Consider the following 19341-nt stretch of genomic DNA (forward strand, 5'->3'; position numbering starts at 1 on the left):
TTTCTCTTTGCAGGTGTCAGTTCTGCAGGCACTTGCTTTTAAGTGCTGCATCCTTTGGAGGGCTGTGCTGATTTAGTGACCCACGGTACCAGGAATGAGGTTCTGTGTGAACAGTTTTAGTTGTCTTTATGATTAGTTTTTTAAAAATTAGTTGTTACCTAAGTTCTTTGGGCTTGTTTGCAGAGTTCCAACTCTGAGCTGTTTCCTTGACATCCGTCCTCTGGTGATGCTCTTTCTTTGGCCTTGCTGTAGAACTGGACCTGTGGCTGCCAGCAGAAAGCAGTGGGGCTGGGCTTGGCTTTGCCTGTGTCTGCATTTGAGAGCTAAGGTTGTGTACTCTAGCTGCTGCCTAGCTTGTTCAAGGAGGAGGAAAGAAAACCCATGCAGAAGGGGTTTCTTCAAAAGGTGACTGTGTCAAGTGTTTGAGACTATCTGAGTTGTGCAGGTGTGTCAGGGCTAAGATCCAGCTGAAGAGCCACTCTTGCAGCAGCCTGCACTGGACATGTGTGTCATCACTACTCCTGCATTTTCACTGGTGTGTGAATTCATTGCCTTCATTCAGCACTGCAGTTCTCTCCCCAGTTCCTTTCATCAGTAATCTTCCATTTAATACTGTTTCAGGAGTGTAGCTGTCTATAAATAGTGTATTCTCAAATATCTGTGCAAGAACTGTGTAAAATAGTTGAGGCAGAATTTAGAGTAATGTGGGACATTCAGTGTTTTCATGGACTCTTCCATGCATAATGAATGCTGCTGTGACAGTGGCAATGATATACTATCAGAAAAGAGTTATTTTTTTTAAAATTCATTCTGTCAGAAGGAGTGATGAGTTGGCACCAAGCAGTCAACCACTGTTTAGGAAATACTCTTCTAAGGTAATAATGTGATAAAGGCTAGATTTTTTTTTTTTTTATTTGGCCTACCTAAGTCTGTCCTTTCTCATAGTATCCTATAAGGATGGTTTCAATTACTAGCCTGTAGTCTTATGTTGGGCATATAGAATTACAAAAGTACAGTTGAATATCTGTGCCTTTCTAGGGCAGAAATCTTGGGAATAGACAAGAAGTATAAAACTTGAAAGCGTGGGTTTTGTCGAGTTTTTTTTTTTTTTTTCCAGGTTGAGTAAAGCTTCTGAAAGATTGAAAGATTTTTGGATTTTTTTCCTCTGTAAAATTTTGATTACAGACAGTAGCTCTTAGACATTCTTACTTTGATATAATGTGGAGTAATCTAATTGTGGTTAGTCCACACACAAAAATAAGTATATGGGTCAATCCTAGTTGTTGTCCCATCTTCAGAGCATCTAGAAGCAATGCTGAGGAAAAACTATGCTGCTATTAGAAAACAGCTTTGCTTCTTCTAAATGGAAACAGATATTATCCTCTTTCTCAAAATGTTCAGTAGAACATTGAAGACTTGTTGAGCTTTATCTCAGTCTGTTCCTAATATTGTAAAAATACATGGTACATGCTAATGGCAAAATAACACGATGTGTCACATGAAGGACAGTACTGCTTTCTGTATGTGGAACAGAAGTATGAGAGATGGTTGTTTTAATGCATATGCAGTCTAAAATACCATGAGAGTTAGGAGGCCTGGGACACAAAGTGTTTTGGGTAGGGACTTCTGGCAAAGTAGCACAAATACAATATTAAGAAAGCTGTAGGCCCACTGAAAATGGAAGGGTGTTCAGTCTAGTTTCCACTATATTGCTGAAAATTATTGAATTGGTGGAAGGATATCTTGAAAGGTCTGGTACTGTTTCTCAGCAGGGCAGCTTAAGCAGTAATGGAGTTCCAGAATTCATCAAGAGCGTTACTTCATATTCTTCCCTTGGGGTTTGAGCTTTTCAGTCTGGAGGAGTGGGGTAGAGGAGTAAGTGGTCTCTTATACTTCTTTTAATACCATTTATTGGTAAAGCAGAGAGCTGTCTGTCTCTGTTTAGTGCCTTGTCACTTCCCAGTGATCTTGTAATGGTTACAAAGCCTTGTTTTGTTTGTCCAGCTTAAGGTGTTCCTTAACTGATTAATAATTTTTTGCTGTTCGTCTCACATGTTTGATTATCTATGGCAAGTGGGTGAGTTCTGTAGAGGGAGATTGGAATGTGACTTTTTTAGCACTTAATAGCTCCAGTTGTTAGGACATGGAATGAGATTTGTAACCTGAGCATTCTTGCCATGTAATTTCAAATTACTTTAATGGTTGTCCTTTGTGATAGGAAAAAAGAGAACGATATCTCCGAATAGTGATTTAGATTTGTAGTGTGTGTAGTGTGGTTTATATTGTTGCACTTTTAAATAAGGTGATTAAAAATCTAGCAAGTAGGTAATTCTGGGTAATCTCATGCCATCCAAAATATTTGCATTTGTTCAGGGAGTTTAATAATGCACAAGACAAGACAAAACTTCTGATTTAGAGTGGTTTTTGCAAACACAAACCTTGCAGAGTGATGTGTTTAGTTCTGTAAATGTCAGTTAACCATACTGATACAGGCTGTCTGTTGAAGTGCCAAGTAAGAGTGCTGAAATTCTCTAAAAAATCCTACCGTGAAAGAGGCTTGCTTTGGGTTGTCATGTGTATTTTGGGATGAGCAATTTTGATGTCTTTAATTTTGTATAGGAAAACACAGCGTTTGAAGCCAGTGATGTATGTTTGGGGATAAATTATTTTTCATAGGTCCATAATTTGATTCCCATAGCTATGTGAATGTATTCTCAATATTAGCATTGCAATATTACCCTGATTGTTCTTACTGAAATTGCTGTCTCATTTTCTGTAAGGATTATAGGAATATTATTTTCTAGTAAGTGTCTGAAAAGAGATGAAATATGTTAAAAATTTTTTTTAAAATCAGATCTTTGTGGAATTCGATGGCTGTAACTGGAACCAACATGCCTGGGTGAAAGTCCATGCTGAAGAAGTTATAGTGTTGCTGCTGGAAGGATCATTGGTTTGGGCACCTCGAAATGATCCAGTTATGCTTCAGGGGACTCGAATCTCTCAGGCACAGTGGCCTGCACTGGTGAGTATTTGACCAGAAGCCCTTAAATCCTCAGAGGTTTTCATCAGCTCCACTGTGAAACTCAAGCCTTGGATATTGTACAGGCCACCATTTTGCTGGTTCAAAAATTCCTTGTGGATGGACTTTTAGTAATAGGAGTTCCTTAACTGGCACTTAACTTAGTGCCTTTGGGAAGGCATTGGAGAGGCAGTATGCTTCCAGTTCCTGCCCCAGAAATTGCTATGTCATATTGTACAGAAAAGTGACATTTACAAGTTAGTCTCTGAAGAAACGTGTTATATATCTGAAAAGATTATTTTTCCCTAGTTTAAAACTTCATGTATGTTAAGCTTTTCTGAATTATGAGAATAAGCCTTTTGGTCTTATGAAGCACTCTCCAGAGCTCTGTATGGTAACGGCTGTTGCATCAGTTAAATAGGTGTACCAGAAGGCATCTTCGGGAAGAGAAGAGGCTGTGTGCTGTGCCTGACATATAGACCATAAATTGGCCACTCCTAATCTAAAAAGTTTATTTCAGTTTTGTTGTCAGCATTAACTAACGTGACATGTAAAATTTTCTCATGTTTCTTGAGGTGGTTAACTGTATTGCTATTTACATGGCAGTTACATATCATGACACTTGAAAACAAAGCCAGTATATTTTAGCTCACATATCTGAATATTGCCATTCTGCAAACATCCTGATGAGTAGTATAGAGTGAAGGGCATTCCTCATATATTTCTTCTCTTAGTGGCTTCTGAAGAGAAAAGATCATTATATGTGAGAATCCTTCCCTCATTTTTATGCTGTTTAATTTTTATTATTTGCCCCTTCTTTTGTTTCTTTTCTCCTCCCACAGTCCTTGGATCCTCAGCTCTGCCTTTTAATACATTTTGTGCATGGGTACATTGAAACATTTTTTCCTGTCAAGGATCGTGTGCCTTGCTAGAATTTGAATTTAGTATTTTAGATGGGCACTTGGGATCACAGCAGCAAGTTCATTACTGCATCTTTCTCTGAGGATTTTTTATTGCACTTGACTTAAGCAAGAAGAGAACCAGGCCTTTACAGCAGAGACTCTGTAGAGTGTTTTTTCCATAGGCGAAGTTATCCTTTCAGTGTATTTCCAGCGTGTCTCCAGGAGTGAACTCCAGTTACTTTCATCTGGGAAACAGTTTTTACACAGGATCAGCGTCTTTCAGTTAATTTCCAAATCTGTTAAAATCTGAGTGATTTGGGGGTGTTACCATAGTCTGCATGCTGACTGTGTAATGATTCCAGACTGTTTCCAGTACAAGTCAAGTTTTATCTGTAGGCTTGCTGAAAAGATGTTTCTATCGTCTGTACTCAGGATAGCCATGTGGGCATTGAAGCTTCCTCTAAGTACGACAGGCCTACCCAGATAACCGCAGGGGAATGCAGATTGGAGATAACCAAAGCACCAGAGTACATATTAGCATTACAAAGGGGATGGTATTCGTCAGGGGTGTGGGGGATGATAGGTTTTGTGGGTTTTTGGGGGGTGGTTTTTTTTTTTGTTTGTTTGTTTAAGATATATCACTCATGAATGTGTTTTCATTCTTCATTGTCTCTTTTTTGTAGTCCTGTTTGCGTTCAGGAGATAGTTTTCCATAAACTGAGAAAAAAAATTATATTTATACTCTTGTACGGGACAATGGAGTGTAAACAAACTTGATGAGAGCTGTTAAGGGAAAAATGTCACGAATACTTGTATTAAAATCATGTAAGTGTAAGCATGAGACAAATAACACATTTCAAAGACTCTGGTTGGCAACTTCCTCTTCCATCAGCAAGTTATGTTATAAGGTTGTCTGATTCTACTGTTAGAAGGTTTCTGAATTCACTAGGTGTTTTTCATGGTTTGCTCTGCATCTTGAACATCAATAGTACACTTGCTATGAACTTTTTCACAAAATACTAGCCAAAATTGCTCTCATTTAATAATAAGTATATCATTTCCTTACAGCTAATTTCTGTAGAATAAAATCACTCCTTTCATGAGGCTATATCTGAAATATGTTTCAGATATGAAATTTAGTTTGAACTATTAATCAAAGCCTTTTTTTAAAACCATAACCAAAGCTTTTTTTTTTCAACGTGAGCATCAGAAGGTGCTTACCTAGGAAAGACCAAATACCACCACAGGTGTTTTAATTTCTGCTTTAAGATCAATGAAAAAGTGGATCCACTTGTCTGTAATTCCTGTTTGTAATGCAAGAATTATTAGCTGAGACATAATGACTAATATTTCACATTTAAACTCAAGCACTGGGCAGTACAAGTTTTACATTGCTACATTGAGAAATAAAAAGTTTTAATTTTTTAAAATCTATATAGCATGTGAAATCGACGATTACTGGCCTGTATGCGTGCTCAGTCATTTTGGTAACTTCTTTTTTCTGTTGTTCATCACAGACCTTCACTCCTCTAGTAGATAAGCTGGGGTTAGGCTCTGTGGTCCCAGTGGAGTTTCTTCTGGACAGACATTTACGTTTCCTGTCTGATGCCAGCGGATTACGTTTATTTCAGGTATTTGAACTGTGTTCAGATAAAATGTAAATTTAGCCTTGTGCTGTGCTTGTCAGACTAGTTTGGGGTTTTTTTTTACTGTTCCACCTTTCACTGTCCTGCACATATTTGTGTTTGTTTCCCTGCATTTCCGGGTCTTTACACTGATGTCCATTTGCATGCAAAAAGTACTGATACTCTCTACATTGTTCAGAGCTAGCTGTCATTGTGTAGCTGATAACTGCAGTGGAAGTTTTGCAACAGCTTTTGCATAGTTTGTTCTTTTATTTCTCTTGGCATGTTCAGTGATATTCTTTTTAATTTTACTTTTTTTTTCTTGTGGTCCAAGAAGAGCTGTCTTGTAAAAACGAATGTTTCTATTATCCTAGAAGATTATACTTTGTTAAAACTGTTTGTTTTTGCCAGATGGGAACAGAGAGTCAAAATCAGATTCTGCAGGAACAGCCTTCACTGAGAGAATCTGTCAATGCACTGATCAGCGACCAGAAGCTTCAGGAGATATTTAGCAGAGGTGAGATGTGTTTCCTGTCACAGAGCTACTTTGTTGTGCAACAGCTGTAAGACTATAGTGGATTTTTTTGTGAATGAAGTTAGTGATAATATCTGTTACTGTTTCATCTGGTAGGTCGATTTTCTGTATTTTGCAAGTTCTGAACAAAGTAACATTATTTTATCACAACTACAGCTAAGCAGTTGCTGAGATACAAACCGGAGGTACCTACCAGGATTGGTCATTTAAGGTGTAGTTAAAGTAGGACAATTTCCATGTATTTACAATTTCCCTATTTTAAGTTTTAGTTTTGAATTTTTAAAGTGTTGGTCCTTTTCTGTGGTTCTGTTCTGTAACTGTGGAGATTGAGAAGTGAAGTTCCTTTGTAGCTGCTGATCCTCAGGAACTTCCCTTGTAATGGCAATTCAGTTTTTGACATTTCGATAATTAATACATCAGTTGTTTAAGTTGAATGTGGCTGGTCAGCCTAGAGTTAATGTCTTATGTCTTGTTTGGATTGTGTATTAGGGTTAAGCCTGATTGTAGCTTTTGTTGTCAGATTTGGGTCATCTTGGTCAAGTGCTAAAATAATTTCTATCCAGAGTTCATGTGCCAGGGAGCCACCCTAGAGAGAGACACCACTGTCTTACATTTGAAGTATGATGTAATTCTTAATGGGAATTTGGTGCCTTTTGGTCAAATAAAACATGTATTCATAGAAATTCTGAGGACAATACTTCATACATGAGCAAGTAGTTTAAGAATTGTCCAGTTTGATGCTTTCTTCTAAAGTGGCTTATTCTGGTTGTGTCACGTACAGGTTGTTGGATCATGTGGATTTTGATGATCCAAGATTAGCAGAGGTTTTGTCTGGACTTAGGGTAGGAGGAAAGCTCAGCATGCTGATAGGGAGAGCAAGGACAGGGTGAGAGGAGGCCTTTCTGTAGATGATCTGTTATCTATGTGAAAGAACTAAGACTGGCTTGTTTCGAGATGCTGGATGTGCAAATACATGTTTCTACTCTGAAACACATGGCTTTCCTTCTGGGCTTTGACACATCTGGACTAAGTTAGAATACTGGGACTGTTTACTGGATTGATGCTGCTTAATTAACCTGTAGGTTAGAAAGCTAAAGAATTTAGTTAGCAAGGAGCCCTCATGTAGCTTGATTTTGTCAAAGGAGTGAATTAATTTTGGTCTTTCATGTTTAGGGTTTTTTATGTGTGAACTGTATTCATTTTGTCTTCACAATAGCTTTGAGTTACAGCAATGAGGACTTACTGACTTTTTAGGGTAAAATGCGTGGTCAACAGGATTTGCAGCGGAAGCCCTGGTGTTTTAATTTCTTTTCACCTGGAAGATGATACTTCAAGGCCTAATGAAGTGCACAGAGCCATTTTATTGTATGACTCTTAACTAATATGACACAAAGTTTGTTTTGAAAAGGCACTCAAAGTCCTTCCTTTCCAGGTCCTTACTGTGTCCAAGGCCAAAGAGTTAAAGTTTATCAACCAGAGGATGAAAATAGCTGGCTCTCTGGTGTTGTGAGCCACCAAGACCCAATAACTCGTCTTATGGAGGTGTCTCTGACTGAGGTAAAAATATGAAGTGATGCTTTGGTGTTCCGAAAATACCATTCCACACTATCTGTATGTGGAGAATGACAGCTTCTCCAAAACTTGTTATTTTGGGTTGTTTTTTGGTTTAAAAGATGAGTAATTATTTGTGTTGCATTTCACAGTATTTTTTCCTGTTACAATGACTTTCCAGAACAAATGATGTCACCCAAACCACTTCTATTAAAAAAAAAAAAGGCTGTAAGAGTTTCACTGGAAATGAGTGCTGTAAAAAAATATTTGAAGTGACTCTCCGGAAGGGGTAGCGTTCTGATGCATAGAAAACTACCTTCTGGGTCTCTTACACTGTGATCTTCCTATGCATTCTCTTGGTTTCCATCTGACAGACTGTACAAGTGGTTTGAAGCAATTGTAGCAAAGCAGATGAAGTCTTAGTATAAATAAATTTGATTTATATATTTTAGCTCAGACTATTTACTTTTGCCCTGTTCCTATTAGTAAACCTGTGTACAGCACAGGGAATCTGCACTGCTTGAGTTACTGGTTTTTATTATGTGCTTCTGTGCAGTCTCACAGTAGTTCAGTCTTGCCAGTGGTCTGCTCCTTTTTTAGGAACAACTAGGAGCAGGTCCATGGTGCTGTGTAGCAGCAGCGCTTGTCTTGGTTTTCACGTCCTATCCTGTGTCTCATGCCCACTGCCCCTCTAGCCTCTTCCCTGTGTGGATTGCATGCACTGAATGAGAATCCTGCACTCTGACTACTGCTATTGCTGGCACACAGGGGAAAAAGTGTACTGTGTACGGTGAATCAGCATATAGTTCAGAGAGGCATAGAAATTGTGGAGTTATGTGCATTCAGCAGATACATGCTAGGAAGCACACAGCTTCCTGTGTACTTACTGTGAAATAAAAAGTAACCTCCAAGAACAGTTACAGAGATTGGATGTTCCTTGCTCCTTTTGGGGAGACACTGATGAGGATACTTAGGCTAAACTGATGTGCTTCCTCCAGTAGTCCTTTCTACATCTAGCGGAGTGAACACGCATGTAACAATGTTCAGTCAAATTCAAGAGCTGTGTTTAATGCAATGGATGCCTTTAGAAATGCTCAATAGAACAAATGTACAAGGAAACAGTGGTAGGAATCAAATCTGAAAGTTTTTGGAATAGAGAAGGAGTAAAAGGATAGAATGTGAACTAGAAGTCTATAGTATTACTGAAGAAGTAAGATAGTAAGAAAAGGTAAATGGGAGAGGGCCTGCACAGTAACTGTGAGTTTAGGTCTCTTTATGTTGATGGTATATATTTGGAATTAAAAATTAACCTCTGCTTTTTTTTCTCCTACTTCCTCATTATCAATCTGTATAAAAATTAGAGTGGTGACATAAAGTCGGTGGATCCTCGACTGATTCATGTGGTGATGGATAACACTTCTCCAAGCGAGGTAGTACAGCAGTTCATTCTGGTCTTGCATACACAGTGTGAAACTTCATAATATTTTTGATGTGAACTAAGTAAAATCTGGAAAGGACTAAAAAATGATCCAGTGTTGACTGTGGATTTTGGATAATTTTAATAATTTTCCTCTTAAAATTGAAGAGGAAAATTTTGTTTACCATTTTGATGGTCATAGCTTTCTTTAAACAATCTTATCTTTTTATTCAGGCCTGTTTACTAAGTTTAGCATGGTTCTTGTAGTGAGGTCAGTAGCAGTATAACCATGGTGGTTGTACTCGATTTTAAGGTGTAGTGTTGCCTTTTCCTAACAGCATCACTCTGTGCTGCTTCACAGACCTTTTAAGGCATTTCTAAAAATTGCCATCTGGCTGCTCTGCCTTGTAAGCAGACTTGTATGTTTGTGGCATTTCACTGCTTCCGCTGAGATGTTCCATGATAGCATTTGAATCTGAATTTTTACCCTAGGCTAAAGGGCAAGGTATCTCCTGTAGTTAAATATTGTAGGCTTTGTATAGTGGACAGGAACCGTGCCCTTCAAAAGAATCATGGGATTTATACTTGGAGCAAGAATAAGTGTGCAGATGGTATTCATATATTATGAAGAGCTTTGTTTAAGTATTGTGTATTTCTCAAAATTTGCCAGGATGTGGTTCATGCTACAGCAAGGTAGTAGCTCAGCTAAAGAATTTCTTGTGCAGAACTCATTCTAGTACACAAAAGACAAGACTGCACTTAATGATTGTGTTCTGTGCTCACATAGCATCTCTCTTTAGATGTCTCAATTTGTGATAAAGTGTTCCTAAACTTCAGAGCAATATAATATATTCTGTTCTAACAGAAAAAAGTTGTTTGCATGGGTATCTGGATTGTTCTGTTGAGTGATTGCATGTCTTCATCTATTATAGGGAGGGGCCCTAAAAGCAGCTAAATCATCATCTAAAGGGAAGAAGAAGAAAGAAAGCCTGGAGGGAAAGGATGGAAGGAGGAGGAAAAATGTATCAGATCCTGGTTGTGATCCTGCAACAAAGAAGCTAAAGGAGAGGGGTGAGGCAGATAGCAATGGTAGTGACGGAGGTGAGGCAAGCAGAGGACCCTGGAAAGGAGTCTCCAGTACTGAAACAGGATTGGATCCAAGGACCAAGCAGTTGCCTTCATTTATTCCTCAGATTAATCGCAATATTCGTTTTGCTACTTACACCAAAGAGAATGGCCGAACACTAGTAGTCCAAGACGAGCCGGTTGGTGGTGACACACCATTGCCCTTCACTCCATTTTCTTCTGTGGCTGGACAACCGTTACTAGTTGGATCTGCATGTAAAGAGGCAGGAAAATCACTGGAACAGGTTGGTCAAGGCACAGTGACTTCTGCAACTGCAATTACTACAACTGCTTTGACGCCAACAACTGTGAGGATCTCTGATACCAGTTTGCCAGCTGTTACAGGACAGGAGAAACCGAAAACAGTCCGATCATCACAAGCCCAGGGAGAGGTGAGTAGCTCATGATCCAACATGTAGAAAGATTTATGTGTTTGCAACAGATGCTCTGCAACATACTCCTGTTAAAATGTGTGTCCATGGAATTGAAAAAACTACTTTTTCTCTCATGAGTCTGTCTCCTCCGAAAGAAAACCCATTATCTGACCTAAGAAGTGACTCAAAATTAAGATAATTGGTGAAGGAGTAGTCGTTGTTATCATCCCTGTCTTCTGTATTAGATAATGGAAAGGGTGGAAAGGTTAGATCTTTACATTGGGATAAAGATTCCTAGATGGCAAGGTGTAAAGGAGAAATAGAACTGTTGAAAACAGGAGTGTTGCATAATGAGCATAATATAATGTAATATGAGCTCTTTTACCCCCCACCCCCAAAAAATAAATAAATTCAGAGTTGGGAGCAACTACAGATTGTGTAATTGTACTGGGAAATTTTGGTACCACCTCTCCTTTCCCTCTCTCCAACACCACATCATGTTTTAAAAACATAAATAATTTGGCTTCAGAGTTGGCAGGCAGACCACTAGTCCAGTTTGAACTATTTTTTTGGGGGAGGGAACCTGACATAAATCAGTGAGAGTGTAGATAATTTACGTATGTTGCTGTTTCAGACTGTCTACTATATCGTAGTGTGACTTGGTCCTTGAGATGACTTCACAACCTTGGTTTCAATTCAAATTCATATTCTTTTAAAAACTATTAGAACTCAATTTTTTGAAATTATTTTTATCTCTAAAAAGCAATATCTGAAATTCTAATATCTGGAAGAACCGGTAATAGGTTATGAAAGTTAGTACAGCTGGAGGTTGGTAATAAGGAACAAGCTAAACGTTAGTACGCAGTGGAGTAGGTGTGCAGGGACACTAGTGACAAGTAGGATGTGTTGCACGGGGTGTGTGGTTGTATTTATCATGACCTTGAAATAAAATTGTGTTAATGATGAGCACATTTCTAAGTGGAAACTCAAAGAAAAGGAGTAGAGCTGATCTAAATGATTTTGTGAGGAATTAGTCACAGTAAATAATTAGTTACAGTAGGATTGTCATAAATTGGAAAATCTGAACAAGTACCAATTGAGGAGAGAGCAAGTGAATATTCCATTCACAGTTACAGTTCTAGTAGAAATCTGTCATTCACAAAACTATCCCTGTATTTAATGGTCATAAAAATGAAGCCTATTTTGCTTAACTTCTACTGAGTTATTCCCTGGAATAGGCACCATGTCTTGGGCATCTATCTACCTGTCAGCCAATGTCACTTGAGGGGACCAGGAATAGTTTGTCTGCTAACTGCTAGGGTTTGGTTTAATTGACTTGAAAACTAAGTTGTTTATTTCAGGGCTGCTACTTAAGTAAGTGAAGCTTATCAGAGTGCTCTTGGAGAAGGGTGAAAGATTGGAGGGTATTCAAAAGCAGTTTCAATTAAAGTTCCCTTTTTGTTGATTTGAATTCAAATGATCAGCAGTTTTACTAACTAGCTTTCCTATGAATTAGTTCACCTGTCTGGTGTCTCACCTTTGTTCTAAAATGTAATAAGACACTAAGTATTCGTTTTCTCTGTGTGTCTTCAGTTTCAATAGCTTGTGGGTAGGAATCTTTAAAGAAGTTTCTTCATTGTAAGTAAGTCTGCTGGAAATTTCTATTCCTGATGGGTAAGCAGAATTCTAATGGTACAATGAGATGAATTAAAGTATTCTTGAATCAAATAACAATCTTATAATAGACTAATGCTTTTTAATTTTGTTTCAGAATTCCCGAAGTTCACTTTTGGCTTCTTCTGTGTTTGGAGTCTCTCTCCCAAGTGCTTCCCAGTCCTTGGTATTTGGGGTGGGAAGGAGCCAATCAAATGGAGTGATGGCTCCAGAAAACAAACCTTCTGGATTTCCTTTTGGCTGTGGTACTGGACAAGAGGCTCAGAAAGATTCTGATTCATCCAAGAACTTGTTTTTTCAGTGCATGTCCCAGAATCTTCCTTCCAGTAACTATTTCACAGTCATTTCAGAGAGCTTGACTGAAGATGTCTCTAGTCGGGACTCATTCAAGCAGTGTACGGACAATGTGGGTTCTGGGACTTGTAAAGGTAAAATTCTTTCAGTGGACAGTAAGCCAGGAGCCCAGTCTGGTAGCTCTGTAGAGCGGAAGCTGCCTGTGGAATCTATGCCTACACTTACTCCAGCCTTTTCACGAAGTCTGTTGAATACTCGTCCCCCTGATAGTCATGAAAACCTATTTTTACAGCCCCCAAAGCTATCACGAGAGGAACCCTCAAACCCTTTCCTGGCGTTTGCTGAGAAAGCAGAACTTAGTCCTTTCAGTAGCTTTGCATCTTCATCTCAGACGGGGGTTTGTGCTCCCTCGACACCTGTGGGTCATAAGGCCACTTCTGGCTGGCCGGAATCACTCACCTCTACAGACTCCTCAGCTAAGAAGAAAACCTTGTTTATAACAACTGACTCCTCAAAGATGATCTCCAGTGCTTCTGGTTCAACAGCTGCTGCTGGTGTTCAAAGCCCTTCCACTGTAGGGAATGGCCGTTCCACCTCACCAAACAGCAGCCTGACACAGCCTATTGAGATGCCCACACTTTCCTCCAGCCCAACAGAAGAAAAACCAGCTGTCGGGCCTGGGCAGCAGGACAATCCTCTTCTGAAAACTTTTTCTAATGTGTTTGGTAGACATCCACCTACCCTTTTCTCTTCACAGGCAGAGTTTCCACAGGAGAAGAAAGCCCCTTTTGAAGCTGTGAAAAGGTTCTCACTAGATGAGCGGAGCTTAACATCCAAACAGGACTCTGACTCCAGTACAAATAGTGATCTGTCAGATTTGAGTGACTCTGAAGACCAGTTGCAGGCTAAGGCTTGCATGAAGGGTATCCCAGACCACTTGATGGCCAAGCTAGGCCCCAATGCGGAGCGCAATGCAGAATTACTGCTGGGTAAAGGAAAGGGGAAGCAAGCCCCAAAGGGCCGGCCCCGCACAGCTCCCCTAAAAGGTGATGACTTGAATGCAGATGATGTATTGGAAGCACAAGGAGGTGGGATACTGGGTTATCTCCTGTGTAATGAACTGTGTAAACTAACCACAGTTGTAAACCTCATTCCTGCTCAGTAGGCAGCTCACAGTATGCTTACAAGGCTGAAGCTTAATGCTTCTCATATGTGAATTTGGTGTTCACTTTGATAAATGCATAAGCATGTGTGTCAGGACAGAAGTGTGGTATGCTGCAGGCTTGAACAGACTTACTGGTTTTACTTGGGTATGAACTTAGAGATCTCTGAAAGGATGATTGTTGGAGCCAGTATCCTGTTGCTGTTGTAGTTAACTAATAGATTTTTACTTCTACTTTGCCTCACCCAGTTGGCCAGTCTGTGCTGAAAGATATGAGTAAGGTGAGGAAGTTGAAGCAGTCAGGTGAGCCTTTTCTCCAGGATGGCTCTTGCATCAACGTAGCTCCACATCTGCACAAGTGTCGGGAGTGCCGTCTGGAGCGGTACCGCAAATTTAAGGAGCAAGAGCAGGATGACTCAACTGTGGCATGTCGCTTCTTCCATTTCCGGAGGTGCTCAAATTCTTCCTTTCTTCATATGTAGTCTATGTGCAGAGCTTGGGCCGTGTCCAAGCACAAAGTAATTATGTTTTACTTTGTAAATATGCTTGGGTACAATAATGAAGGTTTCCAGTGTCTTGCATTTCCCTGCATCAGCTGACAGGAATTCCCTCACTGGGCCAGAAAGAGCTGCTTTTCAAAGATAAAGCTATAGGATACTAAGTGAGCATCCAGGTACAGCCTCAGGAAATTGAATTTGCTATATGGGGTAGAATTTTACTTCTGGGTAGCAATTTTTATGCAATAACTCTCCCTCCTTCATAAGGCATTCAGAACAAAGGTAAAGTTTTAATCCACTCAACAAATAACTAAACATTGCCAGTGTGAGGCTGATGTTTGACCATATTCTGTTGAGTACAGGACTAATTTTTAGGAGTAGAACACTGTCTGTGTTCCCTCTGTGTTGTGTACATGTCTTACGCTTCTTTGACCTGTTGTGTTTCTCTTCATCTTCCTTAACTGCCTATTCCAGCAAGTGCTGCTTTTTCCAAAAATAGTTGACTTTCTGGTATGTAAAGGATGAAGTGAATTTTTAGTATGTGTCACCCATCCAGTAAGCATGCTACTTCTTTTCCTAAACTTGTTAAAAATTATTCTGCCTTGAGGTTAAAGATAAGATGGTTTCTCCTTAAAATTGAAGTTACCTTTGATATTGACAGGAGATGTTTGGAGTTCTGTCATACGTTTTTACACCTTTTACCACACAAGGATTAGGAGGGTAAGCAGCTACTAAAACAGCAGTGATTCATCTGTGTGGAGACCAGTGTGACAAGGATTTTTGCATACATCATAATGTGAGCTGTTAGAAGAGTTGCTGAGTGCTGGCAGCCCTAGCCAGAACTGAAATACTCTTTTCTCAAAAGTTGGGAAAAACTTTCTCATTAATTAAAATTGAAAATGACAGCCATTCAGAATTTTGCAAGCAGTGTCATGCAGCAGGTCAAATTGAGTTTTGTCATCTCTTCCTATTAATAAGATAGAGAAGTGGGATTTAGTAGGTTAGCAGAGTTCCCACCAGTGTTTACTAGGACCTTGGGATTTGTTCTCATGGGTATTGTAGCCACAGCTTTGTATGCCTTATTCTCTGTGTTACTGGGATTTGCATAATAATTGTACTGTCTGTAGAATATAGCACTCTAGCTGAAGTCTTTTCCCCCCTTTCTGGGTTTATGTTCTAATACAGATGTCATTATAAGTTAATTAAAGGTGGTTGAGCAGTTTCTCAATTACTCCATCCCATTTCCTGCAGGCTGGTATTTACTCGGAAAGGTATCCTACGGGTAGAAGGTTTCTTGAACCCACAACAAAGTGACCCTGATGCCATGAGCCTATGGATCCCTTCTTCCTCCCCTGCAGAGGGGATCGATCTGGAAACTTCCAAATATATTCTGGCCAATGTTGGTGACCAGTTCTGCCAGCTTGTTATGTCAGAGAAGGAGGCAATGATGATGGTGGAGCCACATCGTAAGTTGGGCTCTTGTTGTGGTTTTTTTTTCCACCCTTTCTGTATAATGCATGTACAGTGCAGTGAAATAGAATTGGAAATATCATATAATTTCTTGTTGAAATGCTTCTCCTACTCTTCCAAAGAGAGACTATATTTACCTCTTGTGGGTGTAACCAAGGGACCATCGTTTCTTTTGGATCAGTGCAACGTTACCACCAAGGAAGCTAATGGTAACTTTCCCAGACATTAAATTATTTTTTTCAATAACTAAATGCAGGAATCAGCTGGCTCATGCTCCTAAGAAAATAAAAATAAACCAGAGCTTATTTCTACCACACTGACCAGCTACGCTTTAATGAACAGATTTTCTGATATATTTCTATCCTTTTATGTTCCAGGGACATCATGTAAAAAAGCTCAGGGTTTTCTAGGGAGGGAGCAGTACCTTAACTCAGCCTGCAAGGACTTAGCGGAGCAATTAGTTGCCAGCTTTCCACTTCAGGGGGAAAAGGGTTTAGGCAAAAAAAGAAGGTAGACAGTTTAGCTTATCACATGGATAACAGATTATCTGAATTTTTTTTTCCTTTAGTTTCTGGAACGTACAAGGGCAGCCATTTGGAGAGCCTCTTCCTTGGCAAATATGTTGGTTTAGAATCTGAGTAGTTGACAGAGATCTGATTAGTGAAACTAAATACACATTTTTTATGGTTTTATATATTGATGTCACTTGTTCATAAAACTAGCAGAAGGTTTGTAATTTTGCTGTAAGTTCCATTAGTGCTCCATTAAATTCAGTTATTACAAAACACTGTTAGGTGCTGCTTTTACTCATAGTGTGCATTTTGATACCTGACCATACCAGTCCTTAGAAATGGGAATTTTAATAGTGTCACTGGACTAGCAACTCAAAGTATGGGGCTATGAAAGTAAAAAGTATGTGTTTCTATACTCTGCCTTCATGTCGTGTTGCTGTGAATTTATCAGTGCTGCCGTGATATTCTCAAATTAGGTGGGAGAAATGCAAAATGTCAAAGCAATAATTCGTAGTGTGCCTTCTCTCTATAGAGAAGGTGGCATGGAAGCGAGCAGTTCGTGGTGTGAGGGAGATGTGTGATGTATGTGAGACAACACTCTTCAATATTCATTGGGTTTGTCGGAAGTGTGGTTTCGGGGTCTGCCTGGACTGTTATCGGCTGAGGAAGAACCGTCCACGTAGTGGTGAGTACTGGGCATTTTCCCCCCCTGTAATCTTTGAACTGACTGTAGCCAGGGAGTAGTTTCTGGGAAGTTCAAGAAGGTTTTGTGGAGAGTTACTGAGTGTCAGCTTGGAAGGCTGCGTGTTTGAAACTTCTCTTACATGCTGCTGTTCCATTCTTCATTTCTTTGTGTACCTGTGTTTTATCTATTTGCTTAGGGTGTGATTATTAAAATCACAGCTTCAGCAGGTGTATAGTGTCTACTGAGACAGTTGACCATATAGTTCTTTTCCTCAGAAAGTATAAAACAAAAATCAAGTAATATCTTAAGAGTTCAGAATTGTTGTTAGGGGAACTGGTAAGCAGACACTGCTGAGAACTTCTGTCTTTAACAAGGAGTTAAAGGGGAAGGTTTTCTCCTTCCTTTTTTTTCTTTTTTTTTTTTTTTTTTTTTTAAATTTAAATTTTATTCTGTGACACACCAGAACTTGTAATTCAGGAAGAAGTTCAGTAAGTTCAATTTTAAGAAATAAAAGCATGAGAAAGTAGATACCTGGCAGGTTTTTTTTGTGTATTTTACTATAATGAGGCCACTTTGGTGGCATGGATGCAAACAAATGGCAATCTCAGTAAGATTAATTAGTGATAGTTACATTATTATATGGAGCAGAGGTATAAAATACTGGATGTTAATAAGTGTGAATACTGCTGTCTATTCATGATAACTTAAAAAAGCATAATGGAAACAAGAGTATCATATTTTAAAAATTGAGGTTAGAAGCCAAGATTGAAAATTATTGAAAATAAACTGCTAGAGATGACTGAGGGAAAATTACTGTAGTAGCTGTATCATCTGAAGAGACAGAAGTCGCTGTATATCCAGTCCTAATGGTCTGTATTTATTGTTTATTTCTGAGATCACCAGGTTAATTTCCTGCACTGTAAAGAATCTAAATAAACAAAATCAATGCACAAATATTCCATATTGCAAAGTTTTAGTACAAAATCTGTTTCTTTTTCTTTATTCCAGAGACAGAGGAGATTGGTGATGAAGAAGTTTTCTCATGGCTGAAGTGTGCAAAGGGTCAGTCTCATGAACCAGAGAATCTCATGCCAACACAGATCATCCCTGGTACAGGTAATGCTTGAAATATGAAAGGAAAAATAGCAATTTTCATATTAATTCTGAGCAAGCAAGTGGAAAAGTATATTAGATTGTCGCTTTCCAGTTGCACAATGACTTCTGGCTCCTCCTGCTCATCACGCAAGCTGCATGCATTAGTATGAAGAGGCCCTCCAGCTGTGGGCTATCAATCTTAACCCCCTCTCAACAGGAACATGCCCAAATTCCTTTGAGTTATTTCACAGGTGTTGCTTCCTAATACGTCAGTAGCTCCTGTCTCTTGTCTGTTGCTCAAATCTGCGTCTCCTTTCCCCACTAAATCTAGTTTTAAAGTTCTCCATATAAGTCTGGTCAACTTGTTGGCAGAGATTCTCTTGCTCTGCTTGGGCAGATTAATCCCATCTTCTCCCAAGAGACCTGACCTCTCAGAAATAGATTCGCGGTCGTAGAAGGCAAAAACTGTTGAGTATGGCACCAGCCACGCAGCCAGGTATTCACCTGGTCAATTCATTACATCTGTCTTTGTACCATGAGGATAGAGGTGAACACCTGTGCTCCAGATCCTTTCAGCATTGCGTCAAGGGTTATATGGATTCTTGTGGTGGTTCAAAGTCACCTCGTTGCCATATCATTGGACCCTACAGGGAATAGTAGAAGCAGATGATAAACTGTAGGATTTGCCAGGTTTGACAGCCTCTCAGTGACGTCATGCAGGTATTGTTATCACTGTTCACCACACCATACTGGTCAGAGACAATGTCTTGTTATATAGCATGTGACCTTAAAGATACTTTGCTGTAAAAAAACCCACCCCTTTGAAGATATAGTTTAGGCCTTTTTTAGACTTCTTTGCATGTGATATTAAAGACCTAACTTTATTTACAGCACTTTACAATATTGGAGACATGGTTCATGCAGCACGAGGCAAATGGGGTATTAAAGCCAATTGTCCCTGTATTAACAGACAGAACAAATCGGTGCTGAGACCAGCTGTCACTAATGGAATATCACAGGTATGTAATTTGAAGCTGAAATTCACATTTACATTTTTAAGATTTATTAAGATGCTAGATCCTTTAAGGTAATCTATTGTGAAACAGGAATTTTACTTTCTCCATACGTACTCTGAGTGTTTTAGTTTAGCAAAAGTCTTCTGGGTCATTTTTGAGGGACATGGACTGCATCTGTTATGTGCCAAGTGGTTATTTGGGCTAATACTGTTATGTAGAAATTGGGTAGGAAGCCATTCGTATTGATGCTGTATTTTAAAACAAACCTCTATGAATAGTTTGCAACGTTTACTTTTATTATATGGTTCCTGAAGGAATCTAGAGCAGCTCTGTAACTATCAACAGAAAAAAATCTTCCTGTAATAATAATAATAATTTAAAAAACAAC

General features: G+C 39.2%; 1 protein-coding gene across 2 annotated transcripts in view; it reads left to right on the forward strand.

Annotated features, from left to right (window-relative positions):
• KDM3B (lysine demethylase 3B) overlaps nt 1-19341 on the forward strand; it is a gene marked incomplete at its 5' end in the record, with an annotated part of 42469 nt that overhangs the window by 770 nt on the left and 22358 nt on the right. The window contains 12 exons of one of the 2 annotated variants that reach the window (XM_083871840.1): nt 2855-3022; nt 5439-5552; nt 5958-6063; nt 7514-7638; nt 8994-9062; nt 9982-10566; nt 12320-13562; nt 13928-14129; nt 15427-15641; nt 16672-16842; nt 17851-17958; nt 18829-18956. In XM_083871840.1, coding sequence (XP_083727966.1) covers nt 2855-3022; nt 5439-5552; nt 5958-6063; nt 7514-7638; nt 8994-9062; nt 9982-10566; nt 12320-13562; nt 13928-14129; nt 15427-15641; nt 16672-16842; nt 17851-17958; nt 18829-18956 — 3234 coding nt within the window. The remainder of the gene's footprint in view (nt 1-2854; nt 3023-5438; nt 5553-5957; nt 6064-7513; nt 7639-8993; nt 9063-9981; nt 10567-12319; nt 13563-13927; nt 14130-15426; nt 15642-16671; nt 16843-17850; nt 17959-18828; nt 18957-19341) is intronic. The other variant, XM_083871841.1, reaches the window with a different exon arrangement.

This window comes from Zosterops lateralis, assembly GCF_965231275.1.
Source record: "Zosterops lateralis genome assembly, chromosome: 14".
NCBI classification, from domain to species: Eukaryota; Metazoa; Chordata; class Aves; order Passeriformes; family Zosteropidae; genus Zosterops; species Zosterops lateralis.